The sequence below is a fragment of the Chiloscyllium punctatum genome, chromosome 6 (genome assembly GCF_047496795.1).
Source record: "Chiloscyllium punctatum isolate Juve2018m chromosome 6, sChiPun1.3, whole genome shotgun sequence".
Lineage (NCBI taxonomy): Eukaryota > Metazoa > Chordata > Chondrichthyes > Orectolobiformes > Hemiscylliidae > Chiloscyllium > Chiloscyllium punctatum.
This window is the reverse complement of record NC_092744.1, coordinates 38,247,970-38,268,686: the sequence shown is the minus strand read 5'-3', so window position 1 is coordinate 38,268,686 and position 20,717 is coordinate 38,247,970. Positions and strand designations below refer to the sequence as shown.

Below are 20,717 nucleotides of genomic sequence, written 5' to 3'. Positions count from 1 at the left end.
GCAGTCATTCTTTTTACCATATAGAATGAGCTGTCAGAGGAAGTGGTAGAGGAGGGTACAATTACATTTAAAAGACATTTGGATGGATACATGGATAGGAACGTTTTTAAGGATATGGACCAAATGCAGACAAACGGGACTAATTTGGTTTAGGAAACCTGCTTGGATGGAAAAATTGGGCACACAAACCTGTTTCCACACTGTATGATTCTACGACTTCCAACAATCACAACTGTCTGTTGTGGAACTGGTCCTCCTGGGAGCAGATGTGGCGGAGGCAGAGGAGTTGGGAATACGGGGTAGCATTTTTGCAGGAGGTAGGTTGTGAGGAGGTGTAGTCCAGGTAACTATGGGTGTCGGTCATTGTTGATGGAGATCTCAACTCTAATCTTGATTCTAATCTCCAGCATCTGCAGTACCCACTTCTGCCTACTTAAATTGCAACACTGTATGAGAAAAAAGTAGCTTAGTTGGTAGTCACCCTGCCACCACCTTAAACATTCAGTCCCTCTACTACTGTAGTATAAGGCAGCAGTGTACCACACACAAGTTGCACTGTAGCAATTCACTAAGTCTTCTTCAACAGCAAGTTCTGAACATGAGACCTCTAACACCAAAGTAACACAAAGGCAGGAGATGAACGTGAACACCACTACCTGCAAGATCAGCTCCAAGTGACACCCTATCCTGACTTTGAAATGTATCTATGTTCCCTCATCCTTTGGGTCAAACTCCTGGAACTGACTCCTCAAAACATCCACTGCAGAAAGTTCAAAATGGTGACTGTCACCTTGAGGGAAGTTTGGGTAGATTATTAATAGATTGCCCACAGGCCATGAATACCAAAAAATCAAATGTTGTGGCTTTTATTTTCTCTTTTAGGTTGATCAGTCAGGCGTGTTTCTTCCATCTCGTGATTACTACCTAAACAAAACAGCAAATGAAAAGGTAATGTGTCATATCAAATTTATATCTATTCTCTTTCTCTTGTTTCTATTAAAGAATTTCTGGGAAGGGAAAGGAAAAGGTGGATACAAGGTGTCGTCAAGAAAAATTCATTCAGGTTTAAATGTTTAAGATAAATTTTCTTCTGAACGTATGTCTAATTTCTGTATGATTAACTATGTGCTTGACATGCACTTTCCAATTGCTTTCCAGAAGCCAAATTCAGCAAGATTATTTTGTAATGCATATACAAGTGAATGGAATTTTTTAAAAAGACCCTTATGTCTATTAGGGGGTCTTTCATTTCTGTTGGTATGCGTATGTTGCAAACAGATAATTTTTAAAAATAATCTAAGTTTGGACTTGTAAAATTCAATAGTAGTATTTGGGATATACTCCTTATTCTTTAACACTTGATCTTCAAAATACACCTTGCTACGAAATAGTAAACATAGAACATAGAAAAATACAGCGCAGTACAGGCCCTTTGGCCCTCGATGTTGCGCCGACCGAAGCCTACCTAACCTACACTAGCCCAATAACCTCCATATGCTTATCCAATGCCCGCTTGAATGACCATAAAGAGGGAGAGTCCACCACTGATACTGGCAGGGCATTCCATGAACTCACAACCCGCTGAGTAAAGAAGAAGCCAGAAGCAGATTTAATAGCCATACTGTACTATTTGGAAATCCCAGTAAGTGGTGAGGACGTTACTACCAGGAATTGAAAAAATTGGCATCATGAGCCTGATTTTCATGTGTAGGCATTGACACCATGCATCAGACTAAGATAAAATGGAAATTTGCTTCTGCAAAGTTACTTTTATTTTGGAACTTTTTAACTTTGGAGGCTGGAACAGATGATGATCAGGATGGCATCTCTTCTGACTCAGTTTGATCTTTTTTCAGAGATGGGAGAGCTGCTTGAACAAAAGTACTGTAATTGTGAGCTGACAATTATCTTGATACTGCTCCTGATATACTGTTCCATTTTTCATCAGATAGACAGCAGAACTGTTCCCACTCCATTTCTGGTAAATAACGACATTGGGGCAAGGACAATTCAGGAAAATTATTTGCCCAGGTTTCTCCATCTCCAGGCTATTGACTAAACAAAGTGTGGTCTTGTAAATGTTCCCGTTTCCCTTCATATCACTTCAGCTTGGTGTACTTTATCTTGTGTACTGCACTTTCTCAAATGTTTTGCAGGTGCTGAACGCATATCTGGACTATATGGTTGAACTGGGTATACTTCTGGGCGGAGAGCGTAATTCAACATACATTCAGATGCAGCAAATTTTGGAATTTGAAACTATCCTTGCAAATATCACAGTTCCCCAGGATGAACGTAGGGACGAAGAGAAAATATACCACAAAATGACCATTTCAGATTTACAGGTATGAAAATGCACTAAGTTTGGACTGAATCGGACATTTTTTCTATTGCATTGCTGAGTAACACCAATAAGTTTGAAATCTAAGAAACAAATACATCCAAGTGAAAGCATCAAATTATTGGAAAAACCTATGATTGAAACACAACTCTATAATTTTTCACAAACAAAACCAATAATTGCTGTAACAACTCAGCAGGTCTGGCAGCATCTGTGGAGAGAAAACACAGTGAATGTTTCGATTCCAGTGACCCATCTTCAGAACTCTAATGTGACCCAGAGTATGATGAAATTAGTATTCTGTATTTGTCATACAAAAGGTTCACATTGGTTCTATTAAATTGCTGCTATATCAAGTCCTCTAAATATCAGTGTTTTTGGCAATAGAATTCTCTAATCTTCACATTTAAAAAAAGGTTTTGAATGCTGCAACTTAGAATAAAATGTGAATTTGTGATGGTTCCAGTTACTATGTTATGACAATAGACAATAGATAATAGTTGCAGGAGTAGGCCACTCGGCCCATTTCAGCCAGCACCATCATTCATTATGATCATGGCTGATCATCCACAATCAGTATCCTGTTCCTGCCTTATCTCCATAACTCTTGATTCCACTATCTTTAAGAGCTCTATCTATCTCTCTCTTGAAAGTATCCAGAGACTTGACCTCCACTGCCCGCTGGTGCAGAGCATTCCATATATCCACCACACTCTGGGTGAAGACGTTTCTCCTCAACTCTGTTGAGCTTTAAGAAAGCATTAGTTTCAAATCTCCACCTTGAGCCAGTTGTTTTCTGCTACGCCATTTCATATATTCTGAGCGATTTGGTGTGATTTAAACCAAAACATAGCATTTCTTTGTGGAGAGAATGTTTACTGACTTGTTCAGTCTTGTACCTCTCATTCAGCAACCTCAGTTACCCAGCTGTCCCTTATTTACAAATGCTCAAAGACAGTTGACACCTATGATCTCTTTCTTTTAAAATTTAAATATGAGTTAACAAATCTTAACAATGTGATCGACAAAAACATTAACACACTGTATGACTGATGACAGAATGTTGATAGTATTTGTTGTAACCACACATTGGTTACACATTCCATAATTTATTATGACATGTTCTGGACACTTCCTGGGAAACAGGCCAATGACTTCAACAATTGCTGGTGTCCTTTTCTTTCTTTCTTTCACCTGCTGGACTGCAGTGGTCTGCATCTTGTTTCACCTCATGAAGACAGGAGAAATTTCTACAATTAACTTATTCCTTATCTTTCCTTACTGCTTTCATTGACTGTGCGTGATGATTCCTTCGAACTTGATACATATTTCAAAATCTGCAGCCTGGCTGTGTAGCACCCAGTGAAAAGTTATCTTCACTGACTGAATTTAAAATTAATTTTTAATTTACCAGGGCATTTATTGCCCTTCTCCAATTGCCAAGAGAAGGTGATAGTGAACACCTACTTGAACTTATGCAATTCCTGTGATGTAGGCACACTTAAAGTATTTTTACTTAAGGAGTGGAAGGAGTTTGACCCAGCAATGATGCTGTGACACTTCAGTCGAGAACTGCAAGACTCACTCCCTCAGCATAGACACAGTGCCACCAACTTGAGTGGATCTCTCCCGTTGGTCAAGTAGGAGATAGGTCATCAAGAAGTATGATTCTATGTATGATTATCAGATTGTTACATGATTATTCTGTGGAGGAACTGTCTCATCTTTGACATCAGCTCTTTGATGTTAGCGAAGAGGACTCCCCAAACTTCACTTGGTGAAAAGTTGCTGCATGATGGCTCATTCACACGGGCTTAACCTTCTCAATACCTCATATACGATGTTTGCCTTGTCCTTAAAAATCATCAAAATGATAGTTCTGTAGAGTCCTTCCCAGGATAGTTGAACATTCATGCATGCCATCTGCATAGATGAGTTGGTTTTAAAGTATGTGTAGCACTTCCAATATAAAGTCCAGCACAGAGTCAACTGTGGCAGTGTTGCCTTTTTTCAAGTTGTGACAATTTGACAACAAAGAAAGTCAGAAAGGTCTCGCTCTGTAAGGCTATTGTGTTGTCAACTCTATTATAATAAAACCTAGACTATCTACTGGCACACAGATCATTGAGACCTTGCACCAGTGGTGCTTCCATTGAATCTTGGCAAGGAAGCTGCATTTGCCAGTATTGAAGCCCCGAATCTAAAGAAACAACAATGATGGACATTCCATTGCTTTTGAATGCTTGAGAAACCACCTTCCTTGGCAGTTTCTCTTTGCCTAGCTCTTGTTGGCAAATGCTCAAAGGATGGTCAAGGAAAGATGCAAAAAGATATACTCATGTTCACCCTAAAGCATTGGCACCGTTATCTGGTAGGAGAAATCTGATAACTGCTCAGCATTGCATCTCCTTCTCAATCAAGATGCAAGCCACTTTGAGGATCACTGATGACAACGAAGTGACAATAGTAGAAGGAGAAGCAAGCCAACCCAGAACTGTGAATTCCACTTCCCCACAAAACAAACCCGTACCACAAGTTTTATTTGTAACTGCAGTGTGTTCATTGAAATTAAAAAATGGTTTCAGGTGACTGTTGTTATCTCTAATAAACTCACTTGTCTTTAGGACAACTTAGTAAAATTTTTAAAATTGCTCAAATTTGATATCAGTTTTCAATTCTGGATTTCCTTGTATTTCATCTTCTCAGAATTTAGCACCTGCCATTGACTGGTTGGATTATTTATCATTTGGACTGGCACCAGTGGATCTGAATGAAACAGAATCAGTAGTTGTCTATGCCAAGGAATATCTGCAGATGGTGTCTGATCTTATTAATAATACTGACAAGAGGTAATTGAAGATAGATTGTTACTTTGTAGACAGTGCTTTGGTAATTGTTATTCATACACAAGGGAGTGAAATTTAAGAGAGCAGAAATTTAAAAAGTAGTTATGTAATTAATTATTAATAAATAAATTATTAATAAAATAAACTAGATTACATTTTGAAAGCAGAAGTTCGTTATGTAAAATATCTCCCCCTCAGTACCCACTTGCTTTGCCCTCCCCCTCCAAAAAATATTTAGTTTTCATTGAGAGTAAGACCCTGATTTTCAACTGCAGTTGGGTTTTTGGTGGCTGCGTAGCAGAGGAGAATAAACTCAGCTGCTTCTTTATAAACTTCTTTATAAGCAGTTAAGATACAGAAGGCATGATTTGATGGAATAGTGGAGCAGACTAAAAGAGATGAATAACCTATTCATATTTCCATGATATTATTGGCAGGAACAACTGAAACATATATGAAATGCAGTAAGTGCTTAATGAAAGTAAGTCAAGCAGACAAAATTGGACAGAAGAGAAATGTAGGAACAGCAGTGGAAGGGCATTGCATACAATCACACACTGATCCTAATGACTTGCACGTCTGCAAATTATACACTGATTTTATGCAACTTCAGTCACCTCATCAGTTATGATGAAACAAACAGCTCTAGTTTTCTCTTCTCTCAGTGAATGTGCCAGTTGGCAGTATTGACAGAACTTAGCCAGTTAAAATTTGCATAATGACATCATGAAGCTCTGACTTGATTATATTCATCAAGCACCATGTGAGTCAAAATACTGCTTGGCAAAAGCAGGGCAGCAAGTCAATCTTGTGGTTAAATGTAATTGCTCACCTGTCTTGTTTGCCACTAAAACTTGCAAAGTGTGAAAATGTGTGTCCTTCAGTATTGGGACAGAAATTCCAGCAAATTATACTGCAAGTCACTTATGTCATTGCATGTACCACTCATAATTTGCTGGATGTTTGGATTTAAAATTAAGCCCCCCCCCCAACTCATTAACATGAATTGTACATCAATTTTGTTGAATTTATTTCTCTGTTATTGACATTTCTGCTTAGATTGGTGAAGAATAGTACTGGAAGAGTACTGTATCATGGTTGTAACGTTATTAGAATAATAATCCAGATGCCTGAACTAATGCTTCAAAGAACTAAATTTAAATCCCACATTCACAGTTAAATCCATTTCATCAGTAAATCTGGAATAAAATGGTAGTCTCATTAATAATGATCATAAAACTGCCACATTGTTGTGAAACTCCATCTAATTCGCTGCTGCTCTACAAGAGAAGAAATGTGCTATCCTAACCTGCTGTCCAGGCTTACAAGTGACTGTAGACTTGAAGCAATATGCTTGACACTTAACTGCCCTTTGAAATACCTTAGCAAGCCACTCAGTTGTATGTGGTGCACCAACACTTGCTCAAGGGCATGGGGGAATGGACAATAATTTCTGGCTTCGCCAGCAACATTCAGTTGCCAAGAATGATTTTGTTAAAAACAGTATTCTGTTGCCAACACAGTAGCCAAGGGGAACATTTTAATTACTTGTTTTAAAAACCTTATGAAATGTTAAAACTCAACTAAGTTTTAAAAAAGTCAACAATGTTTTGATTTTACCCCAACTTTAACGTTATGTTAATACTTGAGAATGTCTGCTAAATGTGTTTTACAATCTAGAAAAGGCTGCATGCAATTGAGAAGAAAATCATATTCATGTTGACTTACTTATTCAGTTAAGATAATCATGGGTTCTTGATAAATTATTTGTTTATTTGGACTATTGTTTCAGTACAAATAAGTCTGATTAAATTCAACCTGGATACTCTGCCTATACAGTCTGCAACCTTTCTCTACATTATCAGATTCAACTTTGCTGTTAATGTGTTATGGTTAAAAAAATTCTGTTATTACATTTTGAATTAGACCTACTACTTTCAAGAAGTTTCAGACATAAGCCATGTTACTCTCAATCAGCCATTACATTCAATATGTAATTGTTTTTCCAACAAATTATGACATAAATTTGCCACAATGGTTTCACGGGATACAACTTCTGCCGTTGGCGGCAATATATTTGAAATATATAAATTTCTGAGGGTACAGATGCTGAGAGAATATTTTCCGTAAGGGGGGAGTCTACAATGACTTCAGTTTCAAAGAAGTGACCTCCTGCTTAAGGTAGAAATTAGAATAAATTTGTTCCCTCCTCATGTTTAGAGTCCTCTTTCCTGTGAGGTGGAATTCTCTTTCCTGTGTGGTGGAATTCTTTCTCATGTGAACAGTGAAGACCAGGTCACAAAAGATACTTAAGATAGAATTAGAATCTTGTTTGATAAGAAAGTCAGAAGTTATGGAAGATAGCTAGGAAGACTGAATCAAATTGGCTTTATTTTATTGAATGTCAGGGTAAGCATGAGCAAAATGGTCTATTCCTATTATTGCCATCTCATCTAAACTGCATGGCTCCACAATTGGCGTCCTGATGCATTTCCAGGATAGACTTCTGATGTAAGAAGTTCATGAAGGCAGAAAAAATAATTAGAGAGTAAGTTTGCTTGCAGAGCCTTATGTTTTTACATCAAACCTAATTATAAATGTTGATGGTAGTCATCGTGTGAAATGCAGTTTAGCAGCATATAAAGAACCTTCCCATGCTTTTTATTTTTATATCACTGTTCCAACCGAAGTGCAATTTTTTTTTAACAGCATTTTAGTTGTTTTCTTAATTTTCAACTGCAATTAACTTCCTTTCTTGACTTTTCCAGTAAGTAGATAATTAATCTCATATGATAACAAACAATATGACATCAAGAAATATAAATTATATTTTGTATATTAAAACATGATATGTCTATTTAGCTTCCTCACTAAAGAAAATAGTAAAGACGTCATGTGACTTTTGCATTTTACATTAATAAAACAACTGAAATAAACATTTATACTTCTAGTTAGAAATTTAAGTAATAACTGTATTCTTCAGTCTTGGATAAAAGTTTTATACTTTGAGAAAGTTAATATTTTAGTAAATTAGATATGATATGGAACAGTATATCTAAATTTACATGCAAAAATATTTAACAATTTAAATGTTTCAAATCATATAGTATTTTGAACAATTATATGATATGGAATTTAGTACTGAAGACCGCATCCAACCTGGATCAACGGTTTGAAAATGCACAGGAAAAGCTTCTGGAAACTCTCTATGGTACAAAGAAGGTGAGATTAATAATTAAGCTGGATAGTTTGTTTTACATCAAGCCAGAAACCAAAATTAAATGTTTGAAATATGAGAAGGAAAGTTTATCTTCATAGTTACTGTGGTCTAATGTCCCAGAACTGGTCGATCGAACCTGTTTCGTATTTTCATCCTTTTGAAATGTAAGCACTTATATTTTAATGTACTATTTGCTATTTCACTGTTTAAACTAAATTGCATGGCTATTTCAGTGTTTGTAACAAATATAATCATCTATTTGGAAGTATAATTTCTGGTGCTTGCATGAATGTTTGGCATTGATATTTTTTCCAACTTTTCAATAGGATTGCAGCTCCATGTAATAGATTTAGACATGATGCTAAATTGTAATCACTGTCTCAGTTTTATACATAGAACATAGAACTGTAAGCACAGGAACAAGCCCTTTGGCCTACAATGTTGTGCTGTTCATGACACCAAATTAAACTAATCCCTTCTGCCTGCCCTTGGTTCATATCCCTCCATTTCTTGCATATTCAAGTGCTTATCTGAAAGTCCCTTAAATGACCCTGTAATATCTGCCTCTACCGCCCTGGCAGTAAATGAAGTGAAATTAGAAGACAATTATAACAATACAAAAATCACACAAGCATTCAGCATTTGCACCAATGTTAGATATTGAAAGAACATTACTTGATCCCAGGCGCATTAGTCACTGTCAAACTGTTGGTGTGGCTGTCTAAAATTCTCTGACGACTAGATAACTAAATGTTTTTAGAACATTTTCATAGGCTTTGGGTAGTTAGATGTTTTTCCAAGAGTCTTCACTGTTGCCTCTGCTGTAAACTTGAGTGTTGTTGGGTTTTTAATGTGACCACACCCTCACCACAACTGTGGCAGGAATCTCACAATATAATGAGGACTTTGACAACAGGATATGAATTCCTGACATTACTTTATGCCACTTCTGCTTTCTGTCATTTTCTTAAAAACATAAGTTCTAAGTATCATCAGGGTATGGGGAAATTTGAGATTTAGTTGCAAGAGGACATATTCATTGGTGAAACCTACTATCAGTGGACAATGCTGCATCTGTGGGTGGCCTATTAAAGAGCTTTGTGATCAAACAGCAAGGCTGGGCTTCTCTGCCAAGTACTCCACTGCCTGATTCAGACCAGCCTCATGGTTCAGTGGTATCTCCCTGCACATTCTCCTCCAGATCATAAAGGAATGTTGGGAGATATTCCCAATAACCATTTTTCCAATATTGTTAAATTCTATTTATTGACTGAAATATATAAATCCAAGCTTTCTAACTACATTTTACATTTCCATTAGACATACATTGTAAGTATTCTTTTTAAAGGGATTTTTTTCTTGATCTTTCTTTATGCTGATGACAATTCACATTAGGTAAAATTATGTTTGTAACAGCCACTGGCACCCATACCTAAAATTGGTTTCCAAGTATGAACCTGCAAAATGAGTGCTGGCTAATCAATTGTAGAAACTTCTGTAATCCACTTCAACAGATGTATGCAAATCTAGGTGTTGAATTGGGATAGGCCAACATTTAAAAATACCTTAGGACTTTTATTACCTTAAAAGCATTATATACGTACAAGTAGTTGCTACTGTTAAGCAGCAAGCTCCTTTACAATGATGCCATTCTAAGCAGGATTTGGAAAGACAACCTGATATAAGGACAGAGTATTGAGAGAACACATTTGAGATCTGTATACAGTATGGAATAACGTTTTTGGTTACTATTTGACTATGTTACTATGCATGTAGTCTCTAATTAGCAAATAAACTGTTCCAAATGTGCTCAGCATTAATTTACAAATTATTTTGATTTACAAATGTGTTGCAATTCAGTTTGAATGAAGTTCTAATTGAATGCAGTTGCATGGGCAGTGTCTGCTGACATCTACAATTATGCAAACACAGTTTCTGGCAAGTTTCATATATGCGGGTAATTAATTGGTGTTTGTAATTGTTTACATTTGAGTTTTCATAAATATTGTTCGATAGTGATCATTATCACCATCAGCACTTCATGTATAGGCGTCTAGGGTAACACTCAAAATTGACCAAAATTCTCCCACATCGACTGTATATATTCCAAAATTTTGAAGGATGTGATAGACCACCCACATATTACTTGAGGAAGCAGACTGAGTCTATTATTAAATTGAACATTAGTTTATTTATGCAACTAAAGAAATGACTTGACCATTAGAAAGATGATTGAAATTGAAAACTATTCATAATAATCTATTGCAAATTTAGCTATTTCTCAGGCACAAACTGTTTGAAGAGCTAAGCTACAAAGTGCGCCATGTTATTACTGTTCCCTTTGTTCTGAAGATGTAAAACATTCCCATTAGTTGCTTTGTTTTGTCTGCTGGATATGGAGTCTACAAATTCTCTAGAGATAATGTACTGTATTTCATGTTATGTCTGATCCAGTTGTAAAGACGTTTTTGGATTATGATATTATGGGGAACTTGCCTGATGCTGCTTAGAAAGAATTAAAGCTGCAGTTTTGTAGATGGGATGTTATAGCAGATATACATGCATATTTCAATTTTAACCAAGGGCCTTTTAATAACTTTTCATGCCTTATGTCATGGTTGTTAGCTTACTTACAATATTAACAATGAATACAATGTCTGTTTAAAGTGCCATCATGTGCTAGATGAAAAGTTACTTGAGTTCTTAGAGATCGTGTGACCTAATTTGGATGTCTGAGGACATGTAAGAAAAATTAAATAATCAGGATTGAAATAAACCCTAAATATTAGATAGCTGTTAAATTTCTAATGTTCATGTTTCTCAGTATTTCTTGCTTACATTGTAAATTGCTTAAGGATATTTCATGTGAGGCCATTTTGTGAGAAACCTGCTTGTGATGACCTCCGATGAGAAAGTGAGGACTGCAGATGCTGGAGATTAGAATTGAAAAGTGTGGTGCCGGGAAAGCACAGCCGGTCCAGCAGCATCCGAGGAGCAGGAGAGTCGATGTTTTGAGCATGAGCTCCTCATCAGGAATGAGGGTTTCATCTTGCTCGAAACTTCATCTCCTGCTTCTCAGATGCTACCTGACTGGCTGTGCTTTTCCAGCACCACACTTTTTGACTCCCGAATGTTACTGAAGGAAAGCCTTGTTGTAAATTCTGGTGTTTTATCTGCTCAAGAGGTCTCAAATTCCTGTTTTCAGTCACTTTAGTGAGAAGTAAAACCCCTAAATTGTAAGCAGTACTAAATGTCCAATTTTTAGCAATTTCTTACTCAAGTTATTGGCTCAAAGTACACAGCAGTTTTACAGTGGCAACTGTGTTAATGTGGAAACTGCCAGACACAGCAATGAAAAGCATTGTTGAGTTACTTGGAAACAAAATATTTAATGTTGGTAAATTGGTTCAAAGGAAGACCGATCTGAATCAATCTTTGTCACGAGACGATATCAACATTATTTTATAATTACAATAAGTGGCACAATTGCACTTTTGTAGGAATTAGTTCAGATGTTATATATTTCATATGCATTTCATGTTCTGTTCAATAAATACATTAATGTGTCACGTGTTACTAAAACTTGATCTCTTTCAGTCGTGTACTCCTCGATGGCAGACTTGCATTGGAAATACAGATGACACTCTAGGATTTGCCTTGGGAGCATTATTTGTAAAAGTTACATTTGATAAAGACAGCAAAATTGTAGTAAGTATTCTTGTGTTTCAAACCTCATGAGTATTCACTGTCAAAGATTTTCTCTGTGAGCTAAAGAACATATGTACGTCTTTCTGAAAAAAAAAAGATGTTTTCATTACATATAGCAAACAGTAAATGATCCGTCAAATAAACATCAACGTTCCAGAACAATTCTGAGAAGGACAATCAGCAGTTTGGTTATATCCACCATGTTGTGTTACCTCAACAAAAAAGTGCATAATAATGTTTATGAATTTATTGCTGTTGTTTTATCCCATAAATGTGAGGTATTTTTCTTTCCAGGTTGACGTTTTATAATGAGAAATACTCACATTTTAAAAGCTTTGACAAATTCCACCACAGCAGCAAAAACGTAATCAATAACATTCTAAAACAATCAACATTCTAGCTAAGATAATATACATTATTTTAAAGACAGGTCAAGTTGCCATATTTCCTGATGTTATTGGGTCCTTTGAAACAAAAATCAGATTTGTATCTTCACCAAAATTGCCCAGTTCTTTCTTAGTCCATACCTTATCAATGTACCAAGTTCATAAGAGTCATAGAGATGTACAGCACGGAAACAGACCCTTCGGTCCAACTCGTCCATGCCGGCCAGATATCCGGACCCAATCTAGTCCCACATCCCAGCACCTGGCCCATATCCCTCTGAACCCTTCCTATTCATATACCCATCCAGATGCCTCTTAAATGTTGCAATTGTACTAGCCTCCACTCCTTCATCTGGCAGCTCATTCCATACACATACCACCCTCTGTGTGAAAAAGTTGTCCCTTAAGTCTCTCTTATATCTTGCCCCTTTCACCATAATCCTATGCTATCTAGTTCTGGAATCCCGCATCCCAGGAAAAAGACTTCATCCATTTGTCCTGTCCATGCCCCTCATGATTTCATAATCCTTGATAAGGTCAGCCCTCAACCGCCGATGCTCTAGGGAAAACAACCATAGCCTATTCAACCTCTCCCTATAGTTCAAATCCTCCAACCCGGGCAACATACCTGTAAATTTTTTCTGAGCCCTTTCAAGTTTCACAGCATCACCCTTCCAATAGGAAAGAGACCAGAATTGCGCACAGTATTCCAAAAGTAGCCTAACCAATGTCTTGTACAGCTGCAACATGACCTCCCAACTCTTATACTAAATACTCTGACCATTAAAGGAAAGTATACCAAATGCCTTCTTCACTAGTCTATCTACCAACGACTCTACTTTCAAGGAGCAATGAACCTGCACTCCAAGGTCTTTTTGTTCAGCAACACACCCTAGGACCTTACCATTAAGGGTATAAGTCCTGCTAAGATTTGCTTTCCCAAAATGCAGCACTTCGCATTTATCTAAATTAAACTCCATCTGCCACTCCTCAGCCCATTGGCCCATCTGATCAAGATCCCATTGTACTCTGAGGTAACCTTCTTCACTGTCCACTACACCTCCAATTTTGGTATCATCTACGAACTTACTAACTATCCCTCTTATGCTCACATCCAAATCCTCTATATGAATAACGAAAAGTCATGGACCAGCACTGATCTTTGTGGCACCTCAATCACAGGCCTCCAGTCTGAAAAGCAACCCTCCGCCACTATGCTCTGTCTCCTGCCTTTGAGCCAGTTCTGTATCCAAATGGCTAGTTCTCCCTGTATTCCATGAGATCTAACTTTGCTAACCAGTCTCCCATGGGATCCTTGTCAAATGCCTTACTGAAGTCCATATAGATCACATCTTCCGCTTTTCCATCATCAATTCTCTTTGTTACTTCTTCAAAAAACTCAATCAAGTTTGTGAGACATGATTTCCCACGCACAAAGCCATGTTGACTATCCCTAATCAGTCCTTGCCTTTCCAAATACACGTACATCTGTACCTCAGGATTCCCTCCAACAACTTGCCCACCACTGATGTTATGTGCTGATTTACTTTCAAGATGCATTGTGCACAAACTAGACAGATGAATGGGTGAAAACAATACCTTCTTCACCTTTAGTGGCAAAGGTAACAGAGCTATAACCCCAAAATAGTTGATAATTTGTAGTTTATATTGATTGGTGGCAAAATAAAAAATATACAAATTAGGAGTTTTATTCTGAAGAGCAAGCACAGATAAGTAAGTGATGCCACCTGGTGACTCTTGTATTTTTGTAAAGTATTTTTGAATATTATTTACAATCATTAGTTATTATTTATTAACTATGCTTTGGACCAGGGAATCAAATCCGACATAAATGGAATGTTCAATATGGAACTTTTAGGGTAGGCACTGGGCTAGGAGTATTATTGCTGCACTATTAATTCAGAGAGCCAGGTAGTGTTCTGGGGACCTGTGTTCGAATCCTGCCATGGCAGGTGATGGAATTTGAGTTCAGTAAATATCTGGAATTAAGAATCTAAATGATGATCATGAATCCATTGTTGGTTGTTAGAAAAACCCATCTGAGTCACTAATGCCCTTTAAGGAAGGAAACTGCCATCCTTACCTGGTCTGGACTATATGTGATTTCAGTCCCAGAGCAATGTGGTTGACCCTTAACTGCCCTCTGCCCAAATCCTGTAAGTGAATAAATGCATTCCAGTGCATTGCAAGGTTGACAAGTTTACTGCAGCTACAGCTCTCGCACTTAATATAAGCCAAATGGTGCCATGTCTTTGCAGTCGACAGATTATACTGTATTAATGTTAATTAAAGCAATATTTAGTTAGTTCTAAATTGATATAGAAACTAAACTGACTAATCTATGATCAACCAAATAACTGTGAGCTATTTATACTTCCAGCTTTAGTACAAGTTAGATACTGAGTTGGCTTTAGAAGACTGGAGAATTGCAAATTTTATATGGATCTTCAAATTGTGCAGGATAATTGTGCAACTAAAGCCCAATTAGTTTAAAATTGAGTGTTAAAAAAGTTTTTACATGATAATCCAAGACAAAATTAATAATCACTTGGACAAATGCAGATTCAGCAAGGCAATCATAATTAACTGACTTGATTGTGTTTTTTGGTGTTACAGAGAGGGTTAGTAAAATTAATGCAGCAGTCCTTTGTGTACATGAACATGTAAAGGTTCTTAATGAAGTGCCACATTACTGGATTATCATGAAATTAAAGTCACTGGAATGAAAGGGACATGGAGAGCATGGATACACAATTGTCAGAAACAGTAATGACAAACTGTTGCTTTCTGGAGGAAGGGATGCAGTGGGGATTGTCAAGGAGCAGTGTTAGGATAATGGTGTCTCTTTCCTAATCTAAACTAATGACCTAGAGTTGTATGGATTAACATTTTGGAATTTTCAGATGGCTCAGAATGTGGAAGTAGTATAAACAGTGAAGTGAATAGTGATAGATTTTAAGAGGACATAGATTGCTGGAAACTTACCTGATAAACAAAATGCAAAGTGAGAATATTTTGGTACAAAGAATATGAAGAGACCTCATAAAATAAATCAAATTATTCTAAAGGGAATGCAGGAGCAGAGAGACTTAAGACTAAAAGGGTACAAATCATTGAAGTGAGAAGATAGCATGAGAAAGTCGTTAATCAGGCATACAGCATTGTGCACTTTACAAAATACTATTCAGCTTCATTTGGAGTATTATGTAACTTTCTGGGCACTACAATTCAGGAAAAATGTGAAGGCTTTAGAGAAGTGCAAAAACGTTCATGAAAATGACTGAAGGGATGAGGGACTTGAGTTGCATGTATAGAATGGAAAGGCTGAGGTATTTTACTTAGAGAAGAGCATTGAAAGAGTTTATTTGATTGAGTTCAAAATGATGAGGGATCTGGACAGAATAGGTAAAGAGAAATTGTTCCCATTGGGAAAACAGACAAGAACAGGGAATTTAGGATCAATGTCAAAAAGTTTCACATGTCCTGTTGTTTAGACTGGCACAGCATATGTGAGATAGAGGTATCTTCAATATTGGCTATCCAAATGAAATTAGTTAATTATTTTGAAGAGAAAAGCATTACAGAGCTAGACGGAAAGGGTGGAAGGGAAGGGAAATGGGACCAGCTAACCTGTTCTTGCAAAGAACCAGCACAGATAATTGGTTGAATGGCCTCCTGTGTTGTAATTTGATTCTACAATGAAGCCTGAAGTACACCTTACATCTGTTGTCTTTCTAATTTGACATCCAGGCAGAAGAAATGATTAATGAAATTCGAACAGCATTTAAAGATGGTTTGGACGAGCTTGCTTGGATGGATGATAAAACCCGACAAGCAGCTAAGGAAAAGGTTCGTGCTTCTCAAATTGTTGGATTTTGCTAGATAATTCCGTTTTTTGAATTACAAACCTATTACATTGCAATTGAAAGTATACACAAATGTTTGATAATGAAGCACCTTAGAATGTCTTGCAATGTTAAATGTTAAGATTTACACTTATGTTAAGGTTTACACTTATGTTACTTTAATGATACTTTTGTGCTGGTGAGATCCACTGGTAAAATGTGAAAACCAAATTCTTTGTTACCTTTAACATTCTTTGACACAGAATTGTCAAAAACTGATTTATTGATGAGCAAATTGATGCAGCAGCTACCTCCCTTGGCTGCCCCTTGTCAAGTTCTCATGGAACCTTTTTAAATTTATTCAGCTAAATAGGTATCTTTTCGCTTGGGTGGGAGATTTCAAGACTGGGGGCATGTTTTTAAGATGAGAGGAGAGAGATTTAAAAAAGACATGAGGGGCAACTTTTTTTTACACAGGATGGTTCGTGTATGGAATGAACTTCCTGAGGAAGTGACGGATGTGGGCACAGTTACAATGTTTTAAAGACACTTGGATAAGTACATGACTGGTACAGGTTGGAGGGATGTGAGCCAGGAACAGGCTGGTGAGACTAGTTTCTTTTGGGAATATGGTTGGTGTGGACTGGTTGGACTAAAGGGTCTGTTTCTGTGCTGTATGACTCTGCAGCTAAGGGCCAGCAGATTCAGTATATCCAAATTCCACAACGTATTCTTGCATATGCACAGAGGCAAACTAAAACAGACTATACAAGGTATACCTGCTGTCAAGATCAACTGAGACCAGAATTATTATTTTATCAGGGAAATGGTGACTCAGTAGTAATATCACCAGATTGGTATTCCAGAACCCCAGGCTACTTTTCTGAGAACACACTTTCAGATCCCACCATTGCTGCTGGTGGAATTTATATTCCAAATTGATTAATTGAATGTAAAGTTAGTTGTAGTCATGGTAACGACCATTAATCTTGGTTGCCTGCGACTCACACATCCCATTAAAAATAGAGGAATTTTGGCCTTAGAGGCAGTGTAAGATTCTGAAGACTAGATATGGGACTTCCATTAGGTATTTCTCTGTTTGTCAGGGTATTAGAGGAAGTTAATAACAGGATGTGAGAAAGATGCACTCCTCCAAGATATTATCCCTCCCCAGGAAATAGACAGGGCACTTAAAGCTTCTCAAGACCTTAGCGGAAAGGGCAGTTTAAAAAATGCATCACCAGTGATCCAAATGATTAGCTGTACTACTAATACATGAGGGATGAAGGTCACATCCGTACTCTGATCAAATCATTTCAGGCAGCCACAGGCAGACTGTGATATTGACAATGCTGCCAGCAGAATGTGTATTGATAATTCAGATCACTGGAAAATGTATCCAATTTAGCAACAGAAAAAGGCTGGCAATCCAGTATCATGCTGTTTCGCAGTTTACCAAATGTGCAAGAAGCATAGATGGCACCCTATTGCTGTGTGAGCTAATATTATTAATTCTCTTGAATGAAGGGGTGATAACTCACTAAACGTCCAGATTGTTTGTGACAACATACAAGTGAAAAAAATAGTCTCCACGTTAATGCAAAATTTTCAGGATTTTTGCATGGTGCATTCATCCTGCTGGAGAGGTACAAAGAGGATAAATGTCCGTCATTCATCGGATCTAGGCACTGGTGACAAGGTCAGCTGATCCATAATAGTCCTGAAAAGGTGTGGTGAGCCAGTTTCTTGAACCTCTGCAGTTCATACCACAGCACTGTTGGGAATGGAGATCCAGGATGTTGATCCATTGGCAGTGAATAAACTGTGGTTCTGTTTTTATGTGGAGTCCAAGAATAGATCCTTGGAGAATTTTTGAGGTAACAGTGTAGGAAGGATGGCCATTTCTGGTGATTTCCTGGATGAACCCTTTTCTCCTAGAGTGTAAAACGCTGTGATTGTTTAAAACTTAGCGTTCTTGCACTTGTCCTAATAAATGCGAGACAAAAAGCTTTGGAAACATTTCTCTAATTGCAGCAATGTAGTGAAGATATTTTGTAGTTTCTGTTACTTTTATTTGTTAATTGATGAGGTTATCACTGGTTAGATAAGCACTTATTACCGATCCCTAATTGCGCTGGAAAAAGTGATGAGGTGTAGTGTTATTGAACCACTGTTGTCCTAGGAGTGTAGCAACTCTGTTAGGAAGGGATTTGCAGGATTTTGAACCAGTGAAAGTGAAGGAACAGCAATATACTTCTGTGTCAGTTTGGTATGAAGCTTGGAGGTGAACTCACAGATGGTGTTCTCAGGCATCTGCAGGGCATTTCCTTTAAGGTGGTAACATTTGCCGATTTGGAAAGTGCTGTTGGAGGAGCTTTGAGTTATTGCAGTGCATTTTATAGATGATAAACACTGCTGTCACTGAGTGTCAGTGGTAAAGAGAGTGAATGATTAAGGTAGTGAATAAAGTATCGGTTAAGCAGGCTGCTTTGACCTGGATAATGTCAAGCTTTTTCAATGTTGTTGGAGCTGCAGACATCCTAGAAAGTGGAGAGCATTCCATCACACTCCTGATTTGTATCTTTTAGATGGTAAACATGCTTTGGAGAAACAGGAGGTGAGTTACTCAGCACAGAGTACCTAGCTTCTGACATGCTCTTGTAGCTGTAATATTTAGGTGATTGAACCAGTTTAGTTTCTGGTCAATGGCAACCCTCAGGGTGTTGATAGTGGGGTCTTAGCAATGATAATGCTTTTGAAAATGAAGAAGAGTTAGTTATAACTTCTCTCATTGAAGAGACTATTTGCCTGGTACTTGTGTTTTCGCAAAGTTACTTGCTATTTGTCTGCCCAAACCTGGACGTTATCCAGTGTTGCTGCATATGCAAACAGACTGTTGCAGTATCTGAAGAGATGCAAATAGTGCTGCATATTATATGATCATGAGTGAACATCTCCAATTATGATGGAGGTATTGTCTTTGATGAAATAGCTGAAAATGATTGGACCGAGGCGCTACCCTGAGGAAATCCTGCAGAGATGTCCTGGGCTGGGATAAGTGATTACCAACAACCATGACCATCCTTCTTTGTGCTAGATAAGACTTCAACCAGCAGAAAATTTTCCCTAACCCATTGATTCCAAATTTTGCAAGGGCTTCTTGATGCCTCACTCAACCAAATGCTGCCATGATGTCATGGGCAATAATTCTCATCTCACCTGTGGATTTTAACTTTTTTGTCTATGTTTGGACCAAGGCTGCAATAAGATCAGGAGGAAAAACCCAAACTGAGTGTCAGTAAGTGGGTTATTCCTTTGCAAATTCACTTAATAGTGCATGATGATAGTGCATAATAGTGCATAGTGCATGATGACCCCTTCCATCACTTTGCTGATGACAGAGAATAAATTGAGAAGGTGATAATTAGCCAGGCTGGATTTGTACTGCTTTTGTGCACAGGATATACCTTGGCAATGCTTCCAAGTTGACAGGTAGACACCAGTGTTGTAGCTCTACTGGAACAGTTTGGCTAAGGACATGGCTAATTCTGGAGCACATGTCTACAGGATTGTTGCCAAATGTTCACAGAACCCATAGCTTTTGGTATATATGTGCCTTCAACCATTTTTCACATTACATGAAGTGAATTGAATTGGTTGAAAACTGGTATCTATGATGAGGTGGCCAAGTTGGATAACCTAATCAGCACTTCACAGTTAAGATGGAAGCAATTTTTTCACCATTGTCTGAAGCTTGGCTCCCCATCACAGAGGAAGCAGTGTCCTTCTACAATTATTTAAATGTGCATCACCATTCACAGCTGGATGTGGCAGAACTGCAGTGCTCTGATCTGATCCATTGGTTGTGGGATCACCTACCTCGTGTGTATTGTAAGCTGCTTCCATTGTTTGGTGTACAAGTAGTCCTGTGTTGTACCTTCACCTCTGAACTTATAGGCATTTCTGGTGCTGCTCCTATGCCCATCAGCACATTTCACTGAACCAGTGTTGATCTCCAGCTTGATGGTAATAGCAGAGTGGGGAAACATGCTAAGCTATGGTAAGGATGTAGTTTGATTATCAGTATCAGGTTTACTTGTTTAAGTTTGGTTTCATCCCATGTGGTTTCATGGGGTTTGGAGTCAAAATAAGGAATTCAAGGGTGACTCAATCCCTTCTATTTAGCGGTGTGTTGCTACATCTGGTTGCTACATAAACCCAGGTAATGGTGTCTGGGATATTGTCTGTGCTGTTCCTTGAGTATGACAGTACGGCTCTTGCTTGATGAGTCTTTAGGATAGCCATGCCAATTTTAGCACAGACTCCCCAGATGTTTGGTAAGGAAGACTT

The 20,717-nt window shown here is 37.7% G+C and overlaps 1 protein-coding gene across 4 annotated transcripts in view; it reads left to right on the top strand.

The window, feature by feature from the left end:
• Window positions 1–20,717, top strand: part of LOC140478886 (endothelin-converting enzyme 2-like) — a 192,450-nt gene that overhangs the window by 159,309 nt on the left and 12,424 nt on the right. For all 4 annotated transcript variants that reach the window (XM_072572465.1, XM_072572461.1, XM_072572464.1 and 1 more), the window contains exons 7-12: window positions 883–948; window positions 2,157–2,345; window positions 5,048–5,190; window positions 8,295–8,409; window positions 12,005–12,115; window positions 16,273–16,371. In XM_072572465.1, the coding sequence (XP_072428566.1) occupies window positions 883–948; window positions 2,157–2,345; window positions 5,048–5,190; window positions 8,295–8,409; window positions 12,005–12,115; window positions 16,273–16,371 (723 nt within the window). The remainder of the gene's footprint in view (window positions 1–882; window positions 949–2,156; window positions 2,346–5,047; window positions 5,191–8,294; window positions 8,410–12,004; window positions 12,116–16,272; window positions 16,372–20,717) is intronic.